General features: G+C 41.8%; 1 protein-coding gene across 1 annotated transcript in view; it reads right to left on the bottom strand.

Annotated features, from left to right (window-relative positions):
* Window positions 1-21,067, bottom strand: part of ITPR1 (inositol 1,4,5-trisphosphate receptor, type 1) — a 173,056-nt gene that overhangs the window by 124,669 nt on the left and 27,320 nt on the right. The window contains exons 3-15 of the mRNA XM_010003374.1: window positions 16,111-16,226; window positions 12,809-12,895; window positions 11,350-11,508; window positions 10,000-10,098; window positions 9,461-9,544; window positions 9,229-9,375; window positions 8,237-8,332; window positions 6,832-6,876; window positions 3,764-3,918; window positions 2,426-2,525; window positions 1,807-1,967; window positions 911-1,052; window positions 400-558 (exon numbers count right to left, since the gene is read on the bottom strand). Of these exons, the coding sequence (XP_010001676.1) occupies window positions 400-558; window positions 911-1,052; window positions 1,807-1,967; window positions 2,426-2,525; window positions 3,764-3,918; window positions 6,832-6,876; window positions 8,237-8,332; window positions 9,229-9,375; window positions 9,461-9,544; window positions 10,000-10,098; window positions 11,350-11,508; window positions 12,809-12,895; window positions 16,111-16,226 (1,550 nt within the window). The remainder of the gene's footprint in view (window positions 1-399; window positions 559-910; window positions 1,053-1,806; window positions 1,968-2,425; window positions 2,526-3,763; window positions 3,919-6,831; window positions 6,877-8,236; window positions 8,333-9,228; window positions 9,376-9,460; window positions 9,545-9,999; window positions 10,099-11,349; window positions 11,509-12,808; window positions 12,896-16,110; window positions 16,227-21,067) is intronic.

Here is a 21,067-nt window from a genome sequence, read left to right as displayed (position 1 = left end):
TTTCCCTCCCTCCCAGGCTACTCACCACCAAGGCATTTATCCCTACCTGATAAACATTAGTTTTTAATAAATAGCAACAACAAATGAACAGCTTTAATTCACAGGTCAACTTTCAATGGAGCTCATAGTACACCAGAGTGAAGAAAGTCTTACAATTCTGGATTTGACAGAAGTTTCATTGTTTTCTTAGATTTCCCCAAGAACTGGTACTAATGACACCACATACAGTCTCTGATAAAGATGAAAAATGCCAGAGAGAGTAAAACTATCAATCCAAACATCTCTTGCTGACTGTACGACCACAGCACAGCAGGGTTACATTAACGGGATGCAACTTATATTGTTTTGGAGCACTGGAATCATGTTAGTGCCACTGCAAGCTACAGACACACTCCAAACCTGATTCTTCCTGTAATCCTGCTGGGAGTGTCTTAGCACCCTGTAGCAGAGCCTGCAGATGTGCCTGAAGGGAGCATGGCGCTGGTCCCCGAGCTCCTCCAGCCGCAGCATCGGGCCGTCGCCGCTGTCGGTGAACGGGGCCTGCAGCAACTTGAAAATCTACAGATTCATTAGAAAAAGATCAGTGAGACACTGTCTTCATCCAGTCAAAATTAGTGCAAAAGCACAGTGTCAGCATCTTCTATATTTTTCTAAAAGGTACACCAGAGATACACTTTAGTTACCAGGTTTATTCCTTGGCCAGAGAGCAGCCTGGGCAGGAGACACTTGATCACCTTGACACAACACTGTATTCTGTACTGGTTTTTACAGCCCACCAGCCAGGGCCTGCTGAAAGCTAGAAGCTCAGAGAGTCTTCTCTTGCCAATAATTTGGCCAGGCTCCCCATTATTAGTTTCTCTTTCCTGACAACCCTTCTTGTAGACAGAGTTCAGAGAGAAATGCAGCCTACCTGCTTCAGAATGTTCTGCTCTCTCATCAGTTTTTGCCGTTCTCTGTTAGGTTTAGAAAATACCACTTCAAGCACATCTTGTCCAGAATTAGTACCACCAGTAACAAAGTAGACCAGGTCCTCCAGCAATTTGGTAACAGATCTAACAGAAGAGCCAGAGTTGTTAATAGAAAAGACTCTGTTAAAAGAATAAGGTTGGTGTAAGTTTACAGAGATTCCAAAATGCTAATAAGAATATCAGAGACTGACGCAGGTGCTGGATAAAGCACCTAAGTTTGCAAAGAACTTAAAATTAGGAACTAATGATCCTTCTTACTACAGCCTTGCTGTCTAATAGCTAAACCATAGCAGCAGTAAGACCACTGTATCACTTTAGGGCAACTATGTGCTCACCAAGTTCCATTTGGCAGTTCTTAAAATCGCCAGAAAATAAAATAATCAGGTGATAATCTCTCCCAAGGCCAAATAAAAGGCATTGGCTGTAGAAGCACATGGGGCCTGGTTTTACACTCTATGCTTTTTTTGTGTGGCCATGCACTTTTCATGGCCATTGTCAGAGGATTTTCAAGAAGTCACGTGTTCAGTCTTCACGAGGTGGATTATAAATTCCCACAGCCAATTTGCAAAGCCCATCAAGAAAGGTTATGCTGTGGATTATTCCTCCAAGCTCACAACGACAGTTCTCAGGCTCTCGTTTCACAGCAACAGGGAGGCCTTGACAGAACAGGCTTGAGAACCTCCACTACAGACATGCCAACAATAAAACCATCAACTTTTTTTCCTTAAATCTAATCAACTGGGAAATAAAATCCCTCTCCTGAAGATAACACACAAAATTTTCAAATAAACAGAGCAAAGGAAACAATATTATCTGCACCAAATTCTTGCTTCCTTACCTTCTTTCATTCTGGGTTATTGTTCCCTTTTCCAACTTGCCAGCAATGGAACCTAAAACCTTACTTGCATCATTTGCAAAATCCAAGTCCCGAACCTCTGCAGGGGAAACTGGTACTATAGCAAAAGCTTCTTTGTCCTCTTTCACTGGAGAAGTACCAATCTGAAACCCAGAGGAGTTTTATCATCAAACCAAAAGGCAGAAAACAAAGTAGTGATTCATGTACTCAGTGATGATAAGGCAGAAGAAAAGCCACACTCCACTTAGGCAGTATGAGGCTACTGATGAAGTCAAGCTTTGAGAACAGTACCACTCTGTGCAAGCTCAAAGGTGCTCCCAAATCCAGAGAAAGAGGAGGTTGCAAAACACTGCTGTAAACAATGGGAAAATTTCTCCTGGAGATGACTGCTGTACAGTAGAAATTGAGCAGTGTAATAGTAAAGTGGTATGAAAACCTAATCTTTTCAATAGAACGTTTTGCACAGGCACTGTTCACTGCTGTTGTGCTGCTTGTTGTCTGGCAAACTCAGCAGTCACAAGGGACTGGAACTTCTACCAACAACATTTTCATGGGAGTACAGGAGTCAAAGGATGGGCTGATATAAAGTAACAGGACTTACTTTAAGCATCACAGGTTTCTCCTCTTCTTTATCAATAGGGATATTGGTACTGTGAACCCAGGTGTTAGTGCAAAGGTGTCTAAGTCTGACATAAGAGTTCCTGAAAGAAAGTCAGACGTTTCAAAGCATGAGTCAGTGTCCCAGACGGGAAATCTCCAGCTTATTTGAACTGCAAGATGTTGGCAGGAGCAAGTGGGAAAAAAGTATCATACTATAACAGGAATAAGACTCTTCTTCCCTTATTTCATTCTGTCAATTCACCTTAAGAAATCTTCTTACATAATGAAATGGCTTCTGCTGTAAGAGAGAACTACATCTGTGTTTTTTTCCTGTAACTCAGCTGCTGTTTGGTAACAAATAGGACCTCCCCAAGTCCTCACACTTCCACATACTCTAGAGCACCTGAGCTATCAGCTTCCTCCCTTACCTTTGTACTTTTCAGCCTGTAACTCCCTGATATCTATTTTGTATTTCCTAAACTAAGAACTTCTTGACTGTATAGCTAGCCAATGTTGTGCAAGCATCAAGGGTCCATTAAGGCACCAGAACACAAGCATGCAACCAGCCTCCAGCAGAACTCCTACGGGGGCAGCAGTTCCCAGACTTGGTTGTCTCAGGTATTTCTGACAATAACACTGCGTTGCCTGTATCAGCTCTCTGATAAAAAGATGTCAAGCCAAAGTCAGGGGAGCATCTTAGGCCAGGATAAGAAGCAGTGTCTCAGCTGTAACCTTCTCACTCCACAGAACAGTGGCAGCCCAAAGGACAGAAGAGGCAGCTAGGACAGCTGCTTCTGATGGGCATGTTAACTTCTGCTAACTTTAGAGGGTTGCTCAGACAAAGTAGATGGAACAAACATTCCCAACCTTCTCAGTGGGAACAGACAGAAAAGAGCCTGCATGCAGGCTGTGTATCTGGGTACAGATTCTTGTAAGTAGCAAGGGGTACCATATGAAGAGCAAAGAACATGTAAACAATAAAGTGCTAAATAGTAAGGTTACATCCTAGCTTATGTACTACAGGTCATGGCTTCACAGGACACAGCTTTCAGTCTGAGTTTTTCCACTGGCAAGGAAGTCACTTAATCTCAATGTTCCCATCTGTAAAATGGGGTTCTATTACTTATAACTCAATTGTAATGTACTAAAGTGAAGTTTCAAGCACTTGCTAAGGATTCCTGTATTAATTTCAGGAAGAACTGTCATTCCAAAGGACAAAAAAAAACCAACCCAAAACAGCAGGAGACAGATTTACTTTAAAATAAATTAAAAAATATATAATCAAAAATCACCAAACCCCAAAGCAGAGAGCCAGCTGTACCAGCACACGTAGCTGTACCTGGGGACAAGGCTGTCTCCTCCTCGCAGGGTGGTGGGGTCCAACTCAAATATGGAGGAGATATCGTTTCCTTCTGGCACGGACACCAGGGAGTAAGCCATCTTCTCCTGAGCACTGTGCAAGCCCCTCCTGGAGGCATCCTGCTCAGGGTCCAGCTGGGGAGGAAGTCCCATCACACACAGTCAGACCAAGCCCTCCAGACCCACCTGCCTATTGTTAAATAGATGTGTTCTGTAATTTGCAGACATAACTCTCAATCACTCTAGTTAAGAAAGCTGGGCCTTAGGACACCAGTGAAACCAACAAGTGGCTGATCTTGCCAACCATTCTTCATGTTCCTGGTGTTAATAACTTCTGAGTATTTCTGGATTACAAATACAATAAATCCTAAACCACAGAAGTTATGTCTTGCAGACAGTGCCAGAAAAGACTTCAAAGTCCTCAGCCATTTACCCCACAGCACACTGGGAACTCTGACTGGCTTCAGATGACACACATCTGCTAAGATCCCCACCCCTGACACTACTAGCTCTTGACATGTATTCCATGTACTGCAATTATCATTCTAACAAGTCATTATGTGAGCTGTGAATATAAAACTCAGCACCACTATGTACCAAGTGTCTTGCTGGGAAATAATCAACTTCAGCAACAAAACCAGGACACACATCTATCACAGACAAATGACACAAAAGCTAACCAAGAAGTGGCTGTCTTGCTCTCCACAGGTCAGCTTGTGATGCACTTGATCACAATGATATGCTACAAAGAACAGGGCATCAGAAGCACCTTTCTTTACAAGGGGCTAGCAACTTACCAGCCTCCTTTAACAAAGTAAAGATACTAAGATCAACTAAGTAAACCCCTGGATTTTCAGATGAAAGGACAAAAAGGTAGGAAAAAAAAAATAAACCAGGAAAAAGAAACAACAGCTTTCTCTAAAACCTTTCCTGGGGAACTGCCAGTTATCACCAGTCAACAAAAAAAAAGTTGCTGTCTGACAACACAGGAGCCAGCTGTCCATGTACAAACATCTAAATCCTAGATGTAATTTTCAAAGTGATCACGCAAGCAATTTATCAGCTCCTCTGTGATCTTGGCACCAGTGGAAGACAGGCAAGTACCTGCCTTTCAAAGGTGGTACAAGGCACTGCAGTCCTTACACATATAGGAAAGGCAACTAATTCTGCTTGTGCCTCAGGAGGCTCTGTAGTTTGCACTTTTGTAGTCAATGAACTTGGCTGCACAGTAGTGACATTTAAAGTCTGATTTTGCACATGGGAACAGGCAGTTAGGTGCATGGAACAGAAATACACATTGGGATTGTGCCTTCAAGAGAAGAAGCAACTATACACTGAATAGAGTCCATCTGGATGCTTTACAAGAGGAGAAATTCACTCACTTGGAATTAATTCTGAGTTTCAGCTGCCTCCATCCCCACAGCTGCTCTGTATTCACAATTTGTACTTCAGGAGACAACTGGTCAGTTATTGACACTGTGGCAAAAACCAGAAAGTAGGAAATGGGGCAATTTAGAGAGAACTACATCTTCAACCTCGAAGTTGACAAAAGCTGTTCCCTTTAGTGTTACAAGGGTAGTAGCTGGCATCTCACCCATGCCCATTTAAACCCCATTCTGTACAGCTCACTGAGGTATAAGGAGAAAAGAACATAACACAGAGCTGTGCCAAGAAACCTGCCATCTTGCAGATAGCTCACATTTGGATAAAGCTGGAGTTTGGATCAAGTTGGATAAAGCAGCCTACACCATCCTGTCACTAGTGAATGTTATACGATGCAGTCATTTTGTGTCAGAAACCAATGATGTGCTCCTGCTCCTAGTCTTTGTGGTCTGGTTTTGCCACCTAGTGGCAAAGACACAGAGCAGGGAAAAATCAGCACAACTCTGAAGCCATGGAGTTATCCCTTTTACTGCACTTATCAGCTGGACATTACATGGGCCTAGGATATCTCCATAGAGGACCTTGGCACTGATGAACTTTCAAGAAGTTAAGTCAACAAAATAGATTGATGCTGGATCCCTCTCCTACAGTAGCTTTCTGTAGGGGGTTTGGTTGTTTTTTTTCATTTTTCCAGTGTGTTTACTGAAGTCAAGCTGTCAGAAGGTAAGTGTTTGCTGCCAAATACCACCAGAAACTAATCAGGATAATAGTTCACTATCTGAGGGCAAGGGAAAGCCTTTTAATGGCCAGGCTATTATGACAAATCCTTTTAGGAGGAAAACTCCACCTCACAGGATTTCAAAGCATCTCAGTGCACTTTTAAAAATCAAAGGAGTAGTTGTTCTTCATATCCAAGTGGAACAAATCTTCCATAATGCATGATACATGTCCAAGAAAGCTGCATAAGTCTACAGTGAAATCCAACAAATAAAAGTAAACCACAATGGAAAGTGCTGTTCCAGTTGTATCTGTTTTCAAAGACTAAAGCCACATTGTTTCACTTTGACACCAAAGAGAAGATTCTATTAGCACAAAGCACCAGCACAATCTTTGACACCACAACATTTACTGAAAACAACACAGACTTGCTTTCACAGGAAAATGAGAAGAATGGCACTGAAATCATTCTCACCCTGCCATTCTTGCTCTCTAGACCCTTTATCCTGGCTTTCCTGTGACAAGCTAAAACAAGAGAGGGAATTTTAGCTCAAACAAGGAGGTCAGACAACTGACTGGCACAGCACTATGTGAACATTCCGTGTCACCTTCAGCAACTTGCTTTTGACACCTGATATTCAAGAGAATGCTTCAAGGAAGCAAAGGTTCAAGGAACAGGAAGACAGAAAAAGAGATGGTACAAAGAGGGGAGGCGAGGGGGTCCGGGTAAATGTATGAATTTGGTTCCAAGTGCATTGCTCTTCACTAAAGCCTAAAGCAGTTTTCAATATCCTCTCCTTTAGAAAGGCCTTGAAAGCCTCCAGATCATTCTAAGTTTCTTCACTCACAGCAAAGCCTGGACCATCTGTGCACTGGCCAGGTAAATACCTGGGCATGTGTCAAGCCCTCCTCAATCAGGGGCAAGATCATACTCTTGCCTATACTTACTGAGGATTGACACTCCAGGTCATCTTCCTCATAGTCAGGGTTTACCTGATGAAACAGAATCACAGGCAGGTCAAAACTCTAGCAGAGCTGGAAGTGGGAAACAACCTCACCATGGTCTAAACTTATTTTGTAAAAAATGCACCCAAGTGACACAGCACTGCCAGGCATGCAGAACAAACACACTGCACAGACTGGTGCCCTGCTCCTCGGGCACCTGTCTGGGAATCAGCAGTTAGGTAACCTGCAAACAGGCAGAGAAATTTAACTGGTTCAGGATAATCACTACAGGAGCAAGAGGGGTAGAGAATTACCAAGTTTCAGGGTTTATTGTTGTGTTGTTTTTTTTTTTTATCCAAAGCAGAATCTCCATAAAATCTACTGGCTTGGCATAAATCTTTGAGAACAAAGATTTTCTAACCATGGGTCAGGTGAGCAATCTCCTTGGGGCTATTTCTGCATGATGTTAGGCCATGTTTTTTGTGGTGGCTGATTAGCAAAGCCAAGATTTACTGGAAAAGCTCTATACTGGGTCACTACTGGAAAGGATTTGCAAGTATGTGACAAAATGCTGCTGTTATTCCAATCTGCTTATTAGAACAAAATAAAATGGGATATTTAATCTGGACTTCTCTCACTGAGAGTCTCAGGTCAATAGTGTGGGCTGAGACAGCCCTTCTGCCCTGCAGGCAGGACAGCTTTGACCTAACACTTTCTTCTAACATGCTGATACAGCTAAAGTAAATAAAACAGGTTTTAATAAACATTTACAAGTATTAAGCAGCAAAACTCACAAAGTATAAACCTTGGATTTTTTTTTTTATATAAAATGTCTTAAAATCTTATTTCAATAGGGGGAGGAAGGATGTTCACTACGGAGAGAGAAAAAGATTATTTTGTGCTTGGACAGCTAAGGATTATCCACAATTCTTACAAGACTGATTGGAAGCCTAACTGCATTTCCATTTTACAGTCAGGTCTACAATTCTGCTTGGAAATTAATGATTGAAGAAAAACTAACAGGAGCTGAATTCATCTTCCCCAGAAGGCTCTCAGCCATTTACAAGTTATTTATCTATTAATAAATTCACCTTGATTCTGATGCCCACGTGAAAGGATACTAATCAGTGTCTGTTCTTTGAAGAAGAGTTATTGCCTCTAGAATTCATACAGAAAGTGAAATAAGCTCAAAACTACCCCTGTACCCAGGTGTTCTATCAAGTCTCTCTCACCTTTTCATCTGTTTAGCCATCCACTTTTATATTTAATATTAAAGGACCCAAACACCACTCTCCTCCCCTCCCCCGTGTCTATTTTAAGGGCAGGAAATGAGATTTTCAGAAGGTGTAAAAGGAAGAAAACATTACAGAAGGAAATGCTGAGTTGCTAAGCAAGCCCCAGCACCTACCTCTGCTGCTAGGTAGTGTCCAGTGGCGAGGTGCTTGAACCTGAAGAGGCTGTTCCAGTACCCTGCACCACCCCGGCAAGGATCATGCTGCACCACCTGCACGGAAAGGGAAACACCTCTGCACCCCCCTTCTCCAACACAGCATGCACTGCATGCCAAGTACAGGCAAGAGGAAACAGCACGAGGAGCTCCAGAAAAGATGAAACAACTTTTCATAAGTGAACAACACTCAGTACAGTAGATACTTTGAGCAGATTACAATTAGTTCACCTCAACAATTTACCAACGTTGATTTTTCTGCTCATTGTCAAGTGACACAGGGACAGTCACCACAGAAGCTACTGATTCATGTAACATATCAAAGAAATGTTGCTTCTAGGTAGACTGTGGGTATCAAAGCAGGTACTTCTGGAGAATATGAAAAACACCTACCCACCATTACAAATTATTCTTATGATTCTCACATCGCAAACATTTAAAGTAATAAACCAGCTCTAATCATATCAATAAAGTGAGGATATTTTAAGAAGCCAATGATGGCCAAGGAATTAGTCACTCTATATAAAAGCCAAAAAAAAAAAAAGGTTCAGACAAGCAACACACAGAGACTAGGAAAGGGTTGCAATCTCCTGTCAAATGAGGATATGCATAATCACATTATTCCACACCAAAAATAGAATGTTTGGTACACTCAGCAGAACAGCTGACATTATTAGCTGGTGTTAAACTTCAGTGACTGGTAAGGAAACGACTTCATAGATGCTTCTCTGTCCCCTTTTTCTGAATCATTCAGAACCTCTATGTGAGAAACACCTGCTGCACCACTAGAACTCAGCTTTGATTTCGCACTGAAAGCGCAATAAGAAAATGAATTTCAACATCAAACTTCCAACAGCAGGATCACTTTTACCCCAAAACATAAATCCAGATACACAATTTTTAAGAGTAATTGTTCCTACAAAGCCACCCCCAGCCTGGGCTACAATTCTTACCTCTACTTCCCACAGGGCTTTTGAACTGGTTGCAGATGTGGCTGACTGCCTCCCTGTTGTTCTCAGGAAGACATGCTGCTTCTTCCTGTGCTCATCACAAGTTAGAAACTTCTCCTGTTCTGCATGAAACAGCCTCACCACATCCCCCTGTCAAAAAGCCCAGACAACATGGTCAGCACAGGCATTACCCACCAGTGACCAAGTTATAAGCAAGTAGAGCTCCAAATCTTACCCCTTTGAGAATGTCATCCTTGTTATCGCTCCATTTCATGAAGAGGACTATTTTCCAGCTTGTATTGCAATTCACAGAGTTGACCTATAAAGATAAGTAAAATTATTAGTCCCAATGTCTGCACAAGAGACTGCCACAAACTATTACCTTCCTTTTTAGACAGTTTTCAGCAGAATACTGCAGTCCCTGCTGCATTACTCCAGAGAAGACAAGCCCTTTCTGCATTTACTCCAGAAAAAGTAAGTATAGAGCTGACCTGCTAGGAAGTCACTTCCTACACATCACTGTGCCATGACTTCTGATTTTGAAGAAATAGTTTATTTTTAGTCAGTCAAGCAAAAGAGATCAAACTCAAACCTATCTAGCACCCAAAATACATCAGAAGAGTCTGCTAGCTCTATTAAGCTGCAGATTAATAACTTAACTACTCCTAGACACTGCCACAGGTACCAACCAACTTTCTGATTCAAGTCCTAGCAGCTTAGCTGAGCCATAGAGAGGCGTGTACAGCTGCTGCAGTTGAGTCCATCTGTCCTTACCTCATTGCATCCTGGATTATCGACAAGCTGATGGCTGCTGGCATGGAGAGGCTGCCCAGCATTGACAGGATTCAGGACTACTTTGTCTCCAATGACAACCTGTAGGTAAGTGCAGTATCAGACAGAAACATGCAACCTGAGAAAGCTCTTTTTCTTTCTTTTTTTAATACGAGAGTGATGGGAAGAAATCATCTGGCCGTTTGGAAAGCTGCCAACCTGAGCATGAAAACCAGGATTCTGTTTGCTTCAGAATTTAGCTCCTCGTACTAAGTCGTTCAGGCAGAAAAAAAAGGCCTGTACTCTTGGAGTCAAAGCCTTACAGAGGAAACACCGAGAGCAATTCTGGTAACTAACCTATCTGCTGCTTTCCATGAAGTTGTTTCTTTGGTTAACATTGAACAAATCATTTCCTATAGCAGAAGGGCAGCCAAAACTGATCCTCCTCCAAGATGCACCTCCATTTGCAAAATCAGATTCTTGACCATATGGCATATGACTCAATACAAATGCACTTCATCGTGAAGAGTAAAGGTCCTGTTCCTCCCCTTGTTCTAGGGAGAAGTCTCACTTCAACTAAAAACCAAAAAGCCTTTTCTGTTTTGAAAATAAAATGTTCTTAATGATAAAGTGTCTCAGAATGATGTGATTTAAAAAGAGCTTAATGGCCACCAAGACTACACCGCCCTGTGCTTTGGTTTCACTGTGTGCCCGTGGAAAAGGAGCAGTCCCAGCAAGAGGCACAGAGCTGGGCTGCAGGATGCATTGTTCTGTTGGAGAAAGCTGACTGTGGTAAGGTGCCAACTATATGCCTGGACTACACAGCACACTGAAGCTTGTTACCTCCTGCTTTGAGACAGACAGTATGTCCAAAGTGACTCAGCAAGAAAAAAGATACTAAAACAATAATGCATTTAATTCAGAATCAATTATTTTCCCGATTTCCCATGAACAGGACCATTTAACCTCATTATTACCTCATTCCTCATGTACAAAATGATGATTAATTTTGATTCCAAACTGACAACACTGAAAACCAAGATGCTAATTGCTTGTTCTAAATCAACCCAAGGAGCTCAACATTTCCTACCATGCTGAACTGGGCAGGAGCTGTGAAAGGCCAACGTCATTATGTCCCTTATCCCTTCCAACGTTAAATCATCCCATGTTTCCAAAATATGTTACCATAGCAATTTTCCTCCCCCTCATGACAGCACAGGAAAAAGGTTGTTCCTGCAACATCAGGCACTAAAAGATCAGTGCATTTCACTAATTGCAAGGCAGGCTTTATGAAACATGCTCTGTCCTGCTGTGCACAAAGCAATAGGTGGGGATACTCCTCCCAGCACTTACGCTGTCTCCGATGGAACGCAGTTTGTAGAAGGGCTGGATGTAGAACCAGGAACCTTCATTTCCAGCTTCATCCAAGGTCACCCTCATAGCATTCTTCTCTAGTAGAGCTGGAAGCCTCTTATTTACTGTTAAGTATTTGTTACTTTTTAAGTGAAGCAGCTAGAATAAGAATTAGAGTTCAGTTCTAAGAATGCTCACTTTTCCTCCCCTCAATAAACAGCAAATGTGCAGAAGACAACCCCAATGTTATACAGGAATTAAAATAAAAACTAACTTATATGAAAACATTGATGAATTAAGGCACAATTTCACTAACACTTCTTTCAGTATATATACAGGCCTGCAGCACAAAACAGCTTCAGCTAATCTAACTGTCCCTTCTCCAGCAAAGGATAAAGACTTAGAAATGCCCTTGTCATTTTACAGCAGTTCAAAATCCCAGGATCAGAAGCTGTGAAGTGCTGGGGACTAAGTGGCCATTCCTGGTAGGAAGGGGGTGGCAAGATACAAAGCTGCTTCTCTGAAGACTCCTCAGAGTCCCACCCTTCACCCCTCTACTGTGTCGCACCCAGCAGGTTGCACACCACCAGCATGAGCCCGGGAGCTGCCACAGGTCAGCTGCCAGCTCCAACCACCTGGTGCTAAACTGCCAGTACATTTTGCAGAGTTCCTTTTTTGTCTAGAAAGCTGCTTTTTGGTGCCTTCTGATTACCATAAATGGCAGTTAGTCAGAGAGCACATGGGAGTTATGGGAAAATACAGGCAAAAATTCATCACTGCTCATAATAGTCTTGATGTTTGCAGTCAATTTTAAAACGGATACTATTATTATTAATATTTTTCTTTCATCATTACAAGTAGATTTTTTTTTGCCTCAAACATGAAAGCCCATAATGCAGTTAATTCAACCAAGGCAGGCATCTCCCTGCCCTTGCCCTGCTCTCCAGGAGGTTGCTCCAAATCCTGCAACTGGTTTAAAGGGCAGCCAACCATTATCTCCCCACAAGCAGAAAGCCCAGCCTGCCTGTGTCCGCAGCCACCCCCTCTGCTGGCTGGCATCATGTCAGCAGAGTCAGGAACATTCCTAAAGGAATTTTTTAATCTAAGACTCAAAACGCTCAGGTAACTTCTCCTGAAGAGCTGTATGGAGGTAGGTCTGCCACCTCCCAAATGGCCAACTCTAATGAAAGCTCTAAGAAGGATTTCTGAAGAAAGCAATCATATGGTGGCCTCAAAAAAACCCCAAAACAAACAAAAAAGCACAATGAACCCCTAATTTAAAAAGTGACCATCACAGCTATACACACAGTTCCTGCTTCCCAGGATCCCACTTCAGGACACTGTCACACCTTGCAAAGCTATAGACTCTTGCCCATGAATTCCAGAAATTTAAAGTCACATTGAGCATGGCTTTTCTGAGAAAGATCCTACACAGCTTGTGAAGATGTTCACAGCCTACCTGGATAACATTGCCATACTGGATGACTGTTCCCAGCAGCTTTCTGTTTTCAGTTTCATTCTGTTTCTTTTCCAAATCTGCTGCATGCTGGAATTGAAGAACAATAATTCAATTGCTGTTTTATAAAAAGTGTGGCCCAACACTTGTGGTTCTTTAAGAGTATTTCAAAGAACTGGAAAAATAGTGAGAATCCAAAACAGCACAACTTCCCTTTTTTCCAACTTCCAACAGTATCACTTCCAATTCCCTTTTCTAGTTGTTCAGGAAGATAGACACACTTCATTTAAGCAATCCATAATTAGAGTAGGATTTGACAAAATTTTGGAATAAAGCATGAGATGAAAAGCTCTGACAAGATAGAAAACCAGCCATGAGAAGACAACACACCATCTTCCCTATGGAGGGAAGGTGAAACAGGATGGGAAACAACCCATGCCAGGAAGTCAGTATTTCTTTCTATTGATAACATGCAAGAAAAGGACCTCAATTTGGGACTTTGATTTCACTTTGCCAGTACAGTCCCCAACTTCTCACAACCTGTCTTTTTACAATGACTCTAATCAAGTCCACCCTGCAGCAGGATTACTTAGAAGACATTTATGAATGCCCACTGGAGCTCTGAATACGTGAGTTCTGAACTTCCCAGCTATTTTTCCCAGGCTGCTTAAACTATTTCATTTGGTAAAGAAAGTCTCTCTATTATTTTCCATGAAAAATGGCATTTTTATTAAAAAAAAAATATATATTTGCATCAACTGATAAGTGGTAGTAGAGAGTAATTTAACACTAGACTACTTTGGAGGCTAAGCACAGATGATTATGGCTTGGTTCTCAGATCTTGAGGACCACAGAAGGTCCAGTTTTCTCCTGGAGAAGAAAGTGCCCACAGTTCCCAACTATAGTAAGACAGAGCAGTAACAACACAGGACAAACCTCAGTCACGGCAAAGGAAGAGCTATCTGAACACTCTTGTAAAATTTCATCATCTTCAGCTTACACAAAATGTGCTATTTTTAGAAGTTGTGCAAGGTATGACAGCTGGCTCTTGCTCCAGGAGAATCAGGAATACAACTGCTTATTCAAATTCAATACTCTATTCAGAAATACAATGCAGCATAATTTCCTCTTTATTATTGAAATACAACTTTTTTTTGCTTGATTTCAAAATACTCAGTCAAGAAAGGCTCCTCAAGGCACTGGGGCCCTCTCAACAGCAATCAAAAAAGTCAGGACTTCTCTGCCTGTACTGGATTAGGTGACACATTAATTACAAATAAAGAAATCAGTGTATTATGTAAAAGTATGATTATGACTTCGGATGCATTTCAGAAGCCCACACCAAAACTGACAATCATCCAAGCACCACCGTCTTCTCTGGCCACTAGATGTCAGCTTCTCAACCAGCACTGATTCTTGATACCAGAGAAAGACAAGTGTCCCAGATTTTAAATCCCTTAAATGGCATTAACTTAAAATAACCTGACCTCAGCATTGAGTGCTCCACAGCAGACAATAAATTCCACCAGCAGAAAACAGAAGCCAAAAAAGGCAAGTGGTGATGAATGCATCTTGCATCACCAAAGTCATTAGAAATGATATGCACTGATAAAGGAATCTAATCACAGGCACAGATAACAATTGTTTGCACATGTCTGGGGCACAGACCCCCCCACTGCACATCATGTAAATGCCGAGTTTTTTAGTGCATTCCATGTGCCAAATGGAAAAGGTGGCACACGTACCCATACAACTGGCAGAAAAATTAGTTCAGGTATGAGTGATGTGCACGGGACCACATTATTTTGAAGCCATGCATCTGCCCCAGGTCACTAAGACCTGATAAGTATTAGCCTTTGTGACAATGTGACACATACTAAATACTCTTCAATAGAAGTGTGAAGTACTCAAATCCTTCCAGCAAATCAAGCAAGCAGTTCATGCATAGTGGTACATTTCTGTACAAGCAGCTGGGGCTAAATACTGGAAAACTCTAATCCTGTATTTCCATAGGGACCCCAGCACAAAAAGGTCAAGTATCAGATGAATAGGAACAGGTCCCAAACACCTGACCTGGCATGTACTGAGGAAAGAGAAGACAACTTTAAATGACATTGCAATCCAGGGCAACCACAAAGTAGTTTTCTTCTACATAGCAGTATTTAGACTATACTCTCTTCCCTTAAAATCCACCAACTCACATATACAACCTGTGGGCATAAATTCTCCCCTTCCCTTATGCACCAGAACACCCAAACCCAGAATCTCCCATTACTGAAGGGCAGCTAGGATGGTCTACTTTTCTTATCACCATTCAAGGGGCAGGAGAAACGCAGCACACGTGAGGGACCTTTGTGCTACAGTCAGTACCAAAATAGCTTTCTCCTTGCCAAGCTAATACTTCTAGGCTATAAAATTATGTTTTCAGAAGCAAAGTGAGTCAAACAGCCTTTGCAAAATGCAGGAGCAAGGCAGCCATATGGCAATCAGCAAATGACACTCTCCTACAGGGCCATTTTGTATTTCAGTCTACAATGAGCTTAATATAGGCTTAAAGAAACTAAAAATATTTAGAATTGTAATTCTGACATGAAGTACTCTAGCTATGTAATTTAACATAAACATGAATTTTATTTAACTCTAAAGTCAGCAGATGGTATTTAAGTTGGCTTTTTTTATATAGGAATTCTAAAAACAGCAATCAATTGCCTTACTGGGTTTTCATCTGCTGAATGTCAACATTTTACTCATAAAATATTAAATACTGCAAGCTAATAAGGAAGGAGAGGCTGTCTGGCCTTATAATTACTCATAATTACCCATCAACCTTTATATATATTAGCAGCAGTTATGCTTGCTTGAGGAATCCCAGTAGATTTATCAGCCCAGTAGCTCAGATGGCATCCACGAGCACAGCAACCCTCATGACCCCACAGTGAGATGCAACACCTGAGAACTCTCTCCTCTGCCTCGGTGTTTGAAGGGTCCTGTTTTTATGCTGCTAACACCCAAAATACCCACATAGAGCAGTATTACAGGCTAGCACAGGTTAACAACAAAAGCTCAGACGGCCACCAGTATCACACACCCCGATACTGGGACACAGTCCTTGAGCAGCACCTTGCCATAAATCGGGGACATGTAAAGAGTTAGTGACTGTCTCCTAAGGAGCCTTGTAATGCTTATTTCTAGACACCTTCCCAGTGCCTCCTGGCTAACTGTGCCAAGTTCATTGGAAATACTTATTTAAATCAGTGGGGATGAGTGTGTTGCTGATCCAAAGGAGCCTGAACACAAATACTTACGTGCAGTTTATTGAGCAGCACTGCATCTGTGGTGCTGTTTGCTCCAGGCTTCGCTGCTTTCCAGAACTGCTTCTGGGCAGAGTACCGGTTCATGGGACATAGCTTGAACAGGCAATCTATAAAAACAGATGAAATAAACAGAGACATTGCTTCAGCCATGTGCAATTATCTGGGGTTTTTGCTGCTAATATTGTTCACATATTCCAGCGGCAAGGAAAGGTTTATAAACAAATTCCAGAAAGCTCTTGATCAGACAAATGCTTTTTTGGGCAACAGGAATGTTGCCCCGTGAATGATAAAAATTAACTGCTGCTGCCAAACATGTCATGCAAGACCAGAAAATTTATAACTTGTTCCAGTGAAAGATGCTGCCATACTAAAATGGTAACGTTTCAGTGCTTTCCCAGGCAAACAGATCCATTTTACACACTTTCCAACTTTGTTTGTCTGCTTTAGCAGGTTTGCTACTTCACACAATTCATGTTACCTTGGAGGTTTTTTGTTTGGGGTTTTTTTGTTGTTGTTTGTTAAGCTTTTAAATCAAATCCTTTCTATTGCTAGGGAAAACGAGGCACAATTGGAGAAACTCACTTAATAAAATAGCAGCAGCATAAAATAACCCCAAACAGTAGCACACACAAGCACAGACATCCAAAGCTCCAGGTAACAAGTAAGCCCCTCAGAGTGCCAGGATCTCTACCCAGTCCATTGACACAGTTTATTTAACATTCTGCCTGGCAAAAGCCAGGAATTACAGCTCATTAGTCTTATTAAAAATACATTTTTATAATAAAGAGATGCTAACGTATCAGTAATAAAACCAAATTAGCTGCGTTTACTGTTTTTTTCTCTTCTCTGTTGCTAAGTAACTGAACACGCAAAGAAATAAATTAAGCTATTCAAAGATAGTGCCCAAAGTAGCAGCTTAGAAGTTTAAACTGAGTGCCAAAAAAGCCAGAAGGCTGTTCCCAGCCCCTCTCTGGCAATGGTGTGGATGTAAGGCTTCAGGCAGCTCACTCACATGGTATTTCTCAAGACTCATGGTGTACTCCTACAGGCAAGCACTACAAATTAGGGAAACAACAAGTTGAGGAGGGACCTGCCTGAGGTTTTCTTCTTCACTACCTGAAAAGCACTGCTGCTTGTGGGCTACCCTGCCAACAGACACATTGGATGCATGCCAGCCAAAAAGAGAAAAACCTCTGCCAGAGGTTAAATTTGCTGAAAAGGCTGAGCTCTGCTAGAGACAGACCTTGATAATTTTACCTTGGGATGCCATTTAAGATGGACACCTTCCCTCTTTTTATGCCTGCCTTAAAGAAAACAACTATTTGATGTCACTGGGCCTGCCTAATCCATCCTCAAAGCACACAAGGCAAACACCAAACACCTTTCACAGAAGGGCAAAGATCTGTCTTCAAGACTAAATCCCCTTCTAATGGGGTAAAGTACTGGTGGCAGACAGTAATTTCATCTCACAGTGAGCCATTGACTGCCAAACCTGTGCCAAACCACCATGGCCACTGCTGCAGCCTGCCTAGCTGGTGGCCCAGTAAGCTGCCACAGCAGGAGCTGGGTATGGCACTGGGGACCTTTATTGGAGTGACATATTGGAGTGCAATATCCCATGGAAGGAGAGACAGAGGGTGTGTGGAAGGGAGTTTAGTTGCATTTATTCAGAAACACTCACCTCCACCTTGACACCACCAGTTTATAGCTTCTGAACAAAAAAGAAAATTGGGATAAAGTGCAAACCCCACTTTCCAGATTTGCTCGCTCCAATGTATTTTTCATTTACATAAAGATGATTCACAGAGATTGACAGCACAGAACAGATTCAAAAAGCCACTGGCACTTTAAGCTAAGACTTTGCATTGTAAGCAACTCACCAGTTATAAAATTTTCTATTTTTGCTTAAACCATCAGTTCACACAATGACAGCAATTAACGCACAGAACTGCACCGGAGAATTAATTGTACACTCGATTTAGTCACAGTGTAAGTGCACTTTTTTCCACCCTTTTCAGCCAAGAAAGTTGTCAAGTTCAGCTGAACTTGTACATTGTTAACTGCAAGCAACCCCCTCTTCTCTGTAGCACAGGGGAAAGGTCTGCAAGTGTTTGACCTTGCCCAAGGCAAGAAGGGAAAACACCCCATGTTTTCTTTGGTTTTCTTCCTCTCTACAAAGCTACAGATTACAAACAAACAATGAAAACCACTCAGCCTTTTTTCCCCCTAGTATTTGTTCTATGAAATCTATTTCTTAAGTGGCCAAGGATTTAAACTTAGCCTTATTCACCTTCACATGATCACCAGAGGCTGGTTAGTACCAAATGTATTTCACCATGGTCCAAACCACATGAACTTTATGGCCAGAAGACTTTTACAGCTCCAGATCCAGAAATCAACATGCAAGGAATGCTAGCTGGGTCAGCAACCCACAGTAGTGACAACTGGGCAAGAAAAAATAACAACTTGCCAAGACACCATGGAAGCCAAGCCTATTTCTAACAGATCCAAAAATGAAGCCAAAGCAGCTGAAATAACCAGCTCTCTGCTCTGGTCATGGGTTCCAGCAGCTCCAGCTACAGGGAAAGGTGATAAATAAAGCTTTAACTGCAAAGTAATTACATCTTATGATACACTATTTGTAGAATATTAACCATGAAAGGAAAGCATTTTCTTTTCAGATCTTCATGATACACAGTGAAAAATGGCAGCATTGCACACTGAGTGAGTATAAAAAGAAAGTCCTACGTAACTGCTGATGAAACAATGACACATCACCCAGCTCCAACACCGAACAAAGGTCCTGCAGGAAAAAGTGACTGCATAATTGTGTACTAGCCCAGCATGCACGTGCACAAGGATGATGAATGAAGGTCACAGGGGCATGTATTAAATGTGCATTTCAATTCCAAGCTAAATCCTGTTCTTATGTCAGCAGTTGCTTTGCATCTAATAAAGTGGACTGAGTAAGGCCATAACTGCACCATATAATACATTAATGCTCTCACTGTTTGGACATTTAGATCCCTACATGGGTTTCTGCCATCTACAGCTCACAGAAATCTTGTCAGTAATGTCTGGCTATGCTCTGCATGCACCAGCATCACAGAGGAACCATCAAAGTCAAGGATACTGGGAATACTAGAAAATTCCATGTTCTGAAGTATTCTGGGATCCAATGAAGAGGAGACTTACATGACCCCATCAGCAATTCTTTTAATCCCCTGCTTTTCATTTTATCTTCTTTCTTTTCCAATCCTTTCTCTGGTACTAGACCTTGTTCCTTTCCCACCCAGAGTTTACAAATTTTCAACCTTTCCTAAGCTCAACCAGTCAGATTCTCTACTTCAAACCCATTTATTCAGCCCCCAAGAACACACTGATCCATCCCTTCCCTTTTCCATCCATGTCAGCAAAGCACAGGTCTCCACCTAACACTTCAGGAGAGATTCGGTTTTGCCCAGACAATCCTCATCTCCTGAGGTTTCCCACCTCCACCCAAGGCACCTTCCACTCCCAAAGCAGAAAGGAGGCTTTGTTGAGATGGAATTTAAGTAGCATTTAGGTAGTATATTAATGGATTATAAAACATATTGCAAGACTTGTCCAAAATCATAAATACCCACTAACTTCAGAGAGTGAGGAATGATTTGGAGAAGCAAGTGAAGCATTTCAGAGCTCACCCAAGATACAGCTTCCTCCTTTTACCAGCAGCTGCCTAGAAATACATAACTCAGAGTGAAATACACCCCTGCAATTCCAGTCTTCCTTTCAAAGGGTTTCTCCACACCTTGGGGCATCAAGTGATGCTACAATGTCAGTTCTACCCCCAACAGGTATAAGGAAACAGCTCAGACAGCTACTGAACTGACACTGCTGACATCCCAAGCTCTCCGTGGTGCTCAGCCCCTGCCAGCTGACAGTTGGGCACCAACCACTACTAAAACTTCCCACCTTTGCTACTTCCACACTGTGATCAGCTCAGCTCAGTTCTCAGCTGCACTACACCACTCTTCTCACTCTGCCTTTCTCTACCGTGCTCCTCGGTAAATGATCTGCAAGTACTTTCAGCTCCAGCCAGCCTGGTTGTGTAATGCAGCACTCATCATTTTTTCCAAATTTCCCCCAGCTATTCTAAGCATTTTGTAGAAAGGATTCACCAGCTTTTCTGCAGCTAGAGAAAGAAGGCATCAATTACTTTTTTGGCAACAAAAAGTTGTGTCGTTACTTCATTTTTGAAACCCAGCTTTCACAAGATGCCACCGGGAGAAAGGCAAGAGTCAAGAAAGAAACTCTTCTCTCTCTCAAAAAACTTACTTCAGACTACCTTCAGATGAGGGAAATCAACAAAGATGAAGATATTCAAATAAGTCACTTAGAAAATCCACTGAATATTTAACACCAACACAGCTGTTGCTTCATTACTCGAAAAAGCCAAACTCCTTTTTGTGCAGCATTACTAAAATTAAATTACCAATTCCCTGTTGAAATTTAGCAGCTTCTCTTCAGACTTTTCCATACTTAGATACCTGCTATGTCCCCACGGCCAAACTGTAAACACAGGAGAGAGTAAATATAAGGTATTTAAAACAAAAAACCCCCAACAAACAAACACACAAAAACACAACCCAAAAAAACCCCATAAAAATAACAAGCAGAAGAGGTAACATAGGTGGCAATAACAGAAATCTTGTCAACAGAAGTTCTTGACTTGATATCTTAAGCAAGTTGCACAGCTTTAATACACTCACAAGGATGATAACACCTCACAGCATGAGCAGATTATTTATTTAAAGACAAAATTAAGACCTCTTTTGTGTTTAAGTGAAATATTTTCACACAGGAGGCATTCAGGATAATACAAAATGCACATAGAAGATCACAGGCAGGTTTCACCTCCTCAGAAGCCCTCAGATTACTACCTCATCTATTTCTATACTTGTTCCTG

This window comes from Chaetura pelagica, unplaced genomic scaffold (assembly GCF_000747805.2).
Source record: "Chaetura pelagica isolate M959 unplaced genomic scaffold, ChaPel_1.0 scaffold328, whole genome shotgun sequence".
In the NCBI taxonomy this organism is placed as follows: domain Eukaryota; kingdom Metazoa; phylum Chordata; class Aves; order Apodiformes; family Apodidae; genus Chaetura; species Chaetura pelagica.
Note: the sequence above shows the minus strand (reverse complement) of the source record. Positions and strands in the feature narration are given on the sequence as shown.